This window comes from Lycium barbarum, chromosome 7, assembly GCF_019175385.1.
Source record: "Lycium barbarum isolate Lr01 chromosome 7, ASM1917538v2, whole genome shotgun sequence".
Classification (NCBI taxonomy): domain Eukaryota; kingdom Viridiplantae; phylum Streptophyta; class Magnoliopsida; order Solanales; family Solanaceae; genus Lycium; species Lycium barbarum.
The window spans coordinates 133,220,053-133,226,758 of record NC_083343.1 but is presented as its reverse complement, the minus strand read 5'-3'; the positions used below and the strand labels follow the sequence as shown (position 1 = coordinate 133,226,758).

General features: G+C 31.8%; 1 protein-coding gene across 1 annotated transcript; it reads left to right on the top strand.

Annotated features, from left to right (window-relative positions):
* The first annotated feature begins 914 nt into the window (after positions 1-914).
* Positions 915-5,188, top strand: LOC132604579 (calmodulin). The gene is made up of 2 exons (XM_060318143.1): positions 915-1,073; positions 4,491-5,188. Exons 1-2 carry the CDS (start codon positions 998-1,000, stop codon positions 4,862-4,864), a joined length of 450 nt encoding a protein of 149 aa, XP_060174126.1. The 5' UTR covers positions 915-997; the 3' UTR covers positions 4,865-5,188.
* The last annotated feature ends 1,518 nt before the right edge of the window (positions 5,189-6,706 follow it).

Genomic DNA, 6,706 nt, shown 5'->3' with positions numbered 1-6,706 from the left:
GGCCTTTTTATACTCTCGTCGCCCTAATTTATTTGATACTTATACTTATTGTTTAATCGTATATAGGATTTTAAAAAAGAAAAGAATATTTATGTACAAGCTAAATGTAAGTAGAATACAAAGATGCCTTATCAAATGGATCGTACAACAAGTCATGTCATTGGAAAAGTGAGAATAATTTTTTTCTAAATATAGAAAGTAATAGCCAATTAGATTGAGAAGAAAGTAGCAATAATCAGAGAGAAATGTAATATTTTGACTACAAATTTGCATCGAGTCATATAAGCAATCTAATAAAGTAAATTCTTGTTCCCTCTTTGACAGGTTTTCTAGAAAAAGACAAGCCATAATGAGTTTGAGCATAAGGTCTTCAATTCTAACTCAAAGGTTCGAGAAACACTAAGAATAACTCTTAAACAAATCATGAATGTTTTTGTAATTATAATTAGTTCACTAAAATAAAATAAAAAATAAAAAAATATTTTTAAATACGTATTACTTATTTTTGAAATAAGCTAAAAAAAGAAAGTACAACATATAAATTGAAACGTAAAGAGTATTAGCCAAAATTATTTTACATTTAAATTGGTGGAACTTATCAGATTTTCTAGAAAATAGTTGAGTTGCGATTTATCATGATAACTTGTTTATCCTTATTATCTCAAGAAACAGATAAGTAAAAATTATTTGTATTAGGGGAAGATAGCAGACACCTCGTGAAATTAGTCGAGTTGCGCTCAAACTGATAAAGTTAATCACGTCCGCACGTAAAATTAATCGAGTTGCACACAAGTTGTTTCGGTACACAGAACCGGATTAAAAAAAAAAAAAAACATCATATACCCACCCAACCCAACCCCCGTCGCCCACTCCCACCAAACTCTTTTGACCATTACTACTTTTTTATAATTGCCACCCCATATTTCCAAGCTGACACTCACTCCATCATTTTTTTGCTTCTCACTTTTCTCTCATTTTCAACTTTCTAAAAGAAGAAATGGCAGATCAACTCACAGATGATCAGATCTCTGAATTCAAAGAAGCTTTCAGCCTATTTGACAAAGATGGAGATGGTTAGCTCTTCACTATTCCTTACATTCATTTCCATACACCAAAATTAATTTTTTTTTTTTGAAGAAAAATTGAATCTTTAATCACTTTGAATATACCCCAAGATCCATAATTATTGAATATGTTGTTTTTTCCTCATATTTATGTGTGTGTATTTTATTGATCCAAGACTTTAGTATGTAGTTAAATTGTTTGTGTATGTATATATGGAAATGGTTAGCTCTTCACTATTCTTAACATTCATTTTCATACACCAATTATTGTTTTTTTTGGAAGAAAAATTGAATCTTTAATAACTTTGAATATACCCCAGATCCATAATTCTTGAATATGTTGTTTTTTTCTCATATTTATGTGTTTATTTATTGATCCAAGACTTTAGTATGTAATTAAATTGTTTGTATATGTATATATATATGGAGATGGCCAGCTCTTCACTATTCCTAACACACACCAAATTTTATTTTTATTTTTGAGGAAAAATTGAAACTTTAATTACTTTGAATATACCCCAGATCCATAATTCTTCAATATGTTGGTTTTTTTTTAATCATATTTATGTGTTTATCTTAAATCACTGTGAATATACCTAGATGGTCAGTTCTCACTATTCCTTACATTTTTTTTCATACAAAATTTTTATTTTTGAATAAAAATTGAATCTTTAATCACTTTGAATATACCCCAGATCCATAATTCTTGAATTTGTTGTTTTTTTCACCTAAATGTAGTTAAATTGTTTGTGTATGTATATATGGAGATGGTCAGCTCTTCACTATTCCTAACATTCATTTCCATACACCAATTTTATTTTATTTTGAATAAAAATTGAATCTTTAATCACTTTGAATATACCCCAGATCCATAATTCTTGAATTTGTTGTTTTTTTTCTTCCACATAACTGTAGTTAAATTGTTTGTGTATGTATATATGGAGATGGTTAGCTCTTCTCTATTCCAAACATTCTTTTCTATACACCATTTTTTTTTGAAGAAAAATTGAATCTTTAATCACTTTGAATATACTCCAGATCCATAATTCTTGAATATGTTTTTTCTTTTTGTTAACATAAATGTAGTTAAATTGTTTGTATAGATGGAGATGGTTAGCTCTTCACTATTCCTAACATTCATTTCCATACACCAAAATTATTATTTTTGAAGAAAAAATGAATCTTTAATCACTCTGAATTATACTCAGATCCATAATTCTTGAATATGTTGTTTCTTTTTTTAATCATATATATGTGTTTATTTTTAATCACTGTGAATATATCTAGCTGGTCAGCTCTCACTGTTCCTTACATTATTTTTTATACACATTTTTTTTTTTGGAATAAAAATTGAATCTTTAATCACTTTGAATATACCCCAGATCCATAATTCTTGAATTTGCTGTTTTTTTCCACATAAATGTAGTTAAATTGTGTGTGTATATATATATGAAGATGGTTAGCTACTTAGCTCTTCACTATTCTTAACATTCATTTCCATACACCAAAATTAATTTTTTTGAAGACAAAATGAATCTTTAATCATTCTGAATTATAATCAGATCCATAATTCTGGAATATGCTGTTTCTTTTTTAATCATATATATGTGTTTATTTTTTATCCCAGACCCCACGTTGTGGGATTTCACTGGGTTGTTGTTGTTGTTGATGTGTTTATTTTTTATGGATCTTGCCTAAAATTGATCCAAGACTTGAGAGTCAACAGGTATATATGTAGTTAAATTGTTTGTATATATCTATATATGGTTCGAGCTAAAAGGAATGGATTTGGTTTAGCGTGATTCGAAGGGTTAGATCCAAGTCTGGTGTTGCCTTTTGTTGACTAATTTGTGATTTATGATTGGTTGGATGTTGAGTGAGGATAAGTGGATCCTATATTGTTAGGTGAATGAGTGTGGAATATCTTTGAAAGCATTATCCTTTGTGTAAATGAGTGCAAACTTATCATATGGAGACACACAGAGACATTCAGGAAGATTAGTTCCATTCAATATTATATACTCCCTAAGCAGTTCAAAAAAAAAAAATTGTTTGTCTTAGCTTGATTTAAGTAAGTATATTAAAGATGTATATAATGTACCAAAATGCCCTTTAATCTTCTGGTCTTAAACATGCCACGTGGGATGTTGAAATTTAAAAGTTGTCAAATTAGAAAAGAGGCATTCTTTTGGAAACAAACTAAAAAGGAAAGTAAGATAAATAAATTAAAATTGAGGGAGTAGTTAGAACGGAAGCAGTGGGTTCCGTGGTGAGGATTGTGGTTAATTTGTGTCGCTATGTGGAAAATTTTACCCTTCTAGGTGCTTAGAGATGGTCTTTCTTTGTTATTTGATTTTTTTGATATCCAAGAAATCCCAGAACCAGCTGGTGCACGCTTCGAAGCTTGGTGGATAATAGGCTCGCACGTCTATCCTTCCCCACTTAAATACTATGCTTTTGTCTGTGTTGAAATTGTATTTGGCTCAAATCAGTTGACACTTCTTAGAAAGGTTGAACCTCTCTTATGTGATTCCTGACTAGGATTCCTCCTGTTGATTCTTGATTTTTTCTTTGTTTTGTTTAATGATGGATATAATCATTCTGTTCAATGTGATAACTTGGTCATAATGGGATTATATAAGTATCGGTACAATGCTTTAACACGTGAGGAAGTTTGTGCTAGTCTTTTAGGCAATTTTGTTTGTGTTTGCTTTTTCTTTCTGACAAGCTGATAAATATGACATCATGAAAGCTTTCAGATTTAGCAATATTACATAAGCTAATTTAGTCAGTAACTCCTAAACCTGAGTAGCTGCTTTCGGTTGGACGTACTACATCTTTTGGTTGAAACAGATTGCAGACCAAATGAAACTTGCTCTGTCCTCTCCTTGTAAAAATTGTCCCTGTTTGACAATATATTGAGTATCTACTATAAAACATCCTTTTCTAATAGATACGAATTTGTGTTTGCTTTTCCTTTCCGACAAGCCGATATATATATGCCATGAAAAAAGCTTTCAGATTTAGCAAAATTACATAAGCTAATTTAGTCCTAAGCAGTGATAGCTGTTTTCAGTTGGCCTTGCTGCATTTTTTGGTTGAAACAGATTGCACACCAAATAAAACTTGCTCTGTCGTCTTTTTGAAGCGAGTGTCCATTTTTTCTTCCTTTTATTTTATAAATAATTTGGAGCCATGGAAGCAGTTAATGATGTGTTGTGTGTGCTTTTTTACTTCTTTTCATCTTTTTCAGTCTTTATGATGAATTCTATGTTTGGTTGTTCTCATTGTTTTACTTGTCTTAAAGTTTCTAGTTTGATCTGGACCACTGTTGGTAGAATGAATAAGAAAAGCCATTTTTACGTATTGTACGATTTTAATATGATGTCTATACATTTTTAGTAATTATATCCAAATATGCTACAGGTTGCATCACCACTAAGGAGCTTGGTACTGTGATGCGGTCATTGGGACAAAATCCAACTGAGGCTGAGCTTCAAGACATGATCAATGAAGTTGATGCTGATGGAAACGGAACCATTGACTTCCCCGAGTTCCTGAACCTAATGGCTCGTAAGATGAAAGACACAGATTCCGAGGAGGAACTCAAGGAAGCTTTCAGAGTGTTCGATAAGGATCAGAACGGATTTATTTCTGCAGCTGAGTTGCGCCATGTCATGACAAATCTAGGCGAGAAGCTTACAGATGAAGAGGTTGACGAGATGATTCGTGAAGCTGACGTGGACGGTGATGGACAGATCAACTACGATGAGTTTGTCAAGGTCATGATGGCCAAGTGAGAACCGATCAAACTCAACTTAAATATTTAGAAGTGAAAAATTATTTTTTTTAAAAATGGAAACAGGGCAGATAAATTGGATGAGCTTTTCTATATTTGGTTAGAATACGTTCTTTTGACGTTATTAGGTTTGTTTTGTAGTGCTACTTGTCAGTATATGCTTGTCTGCTCTGTTTGTTAGTATGGTCCTGTTTTTTTCTTCTTAAATTTGGTAAGAGTTTATGTTTTTTTTTTCAAGTGACTAATTTTGTTGATATTCCAGATTCTTATGTATTCTTGCTCTTTGTTCTGACTTCTAATTTACGTTGATTGCCTTTCAATTTTCTCTGAGAGTGTTCAAATTTTCTAAGCCTGCAAGATCATCATGTGGAAATACAGTTAGTCTTTGTCTTGTGTTGATACATTTGGCTTCCATGCTAATTGTGGTAGAATAACCTTTTTCCGAAAATAGCTGATAGTAGTACTATTAGTGACACTTACCTCTTCAACGACGTATAATTGGTTTTCGTAGAGGGGGGATGAAAGCAAATAGTAAATCAAGTAGGAGTGCCGGACGAAAGTGGAATGTAGGTTACATTCGACGGGGCCTTTGTCACCTCCATGTTCGATGTACTTTTACCAAAAGTCGTTCTATTGGGATTTTGATATAGTTCTATTATGTCTATCCTATTGGAGGTTATGTTCTTTTTTTGATCTTTTCCAAATTCCTTCTTGTTCTTCTTTGGCACCTATAACGGAGTTTGGGCATTTCGTAGCTTGTATAACTATATTCACAATGCCCTTTGGTTTTCTATAATGAATGTTTGGAGTTAGTTTTTCAGTCTGTGCATTTGGTAATATGGACCATAGTTAACTCTATCAGTCTCACCATTGTTTTGGTTTTAGTAAAAAAAGAAGAAATGTTTTCTCCATTGTTTCTTGTTTTTACTCACTTCCTTTTTTTTTAAAAAAAAAAAAAACAGATCACATTATTTTATGATGCCAGTAATTATTGACGAAATGCAAAGAATGCAAGGTAGATGTTTTGTCATTGAACAAACTGTTATTCTTTATGGCCGTGAAGATGCCACCACAAAATAGTTTTTCATTTTGTTCTACTTGCAGGGCGTAATTTATATGTTTTTCAAAGGGCTTTTATTTATAATTTATAACAATCTCTGAAAAATATTATTTTGCTTAGTTAAATATCACTTTTAGAATTTGTGAATACTCGAGAGAACAAGTGTAGCTTTGAACTAATGTCTAGTGATTTAAGTTGTATTTATTATCAGTGTCACACCGTGTACTGCTTCAAAGGAGGACGTACGAACCTCAGTGAACACGTTGATCCTTTACAAGAACGATAACATTAACTTCCCTATGATTTTAAATAGCGTAAATTCGTTTAATATCAATCTGAAGGAATTTGTGTCGCGTCTTTTTTACGCTAATCGATCAAATCATCCATGTCCAGGAGTATCTTTTAATTGAAATCTTAAAAATAAGGTAAATAATTACCCGCATCGTATGTTTACGTCAAATCAATGTATGTAAATTTACTTGTTTGCTATAGAAGATGCAAACTAGTAAAAAGTTTCTTTTCATATAATTTACGAAACTAAAATTTGGCTTCACTTGATTCTAAATCAAAAAAGGAAAGTCTTCACATAAGCTGGTAATGCGTCAAAGGATGATGGAACAAAGCCAAACGATGACACTTTAACTCGAAGAACAGTGGAAGGGAATTTTGTAAGAGAGAAAAATGCACAACCCTGTATTTTAACAGCAAATTCAGACTACACTTAATCGCCCTGTAGCTACCGTTTAGCTCGTTATCCTAGTGTTTGAATAAATCATCTCCCTT

Coding starts and splice junctions, on each gene's coding strand:
- LOC132604579 (XM_060318143.1), top strand. CDS start 998: ATGGCAGATCAACTCACAGATGATCAGATCTCTGAATTCAAAGAAGCT. Junction 1,074..4,490: donor ATTTGACAAAGATGGAGATG/GTTAGCTCTTCA, acceptor AATATGCTACAG/GTTGCATCACCACTAAGGAG.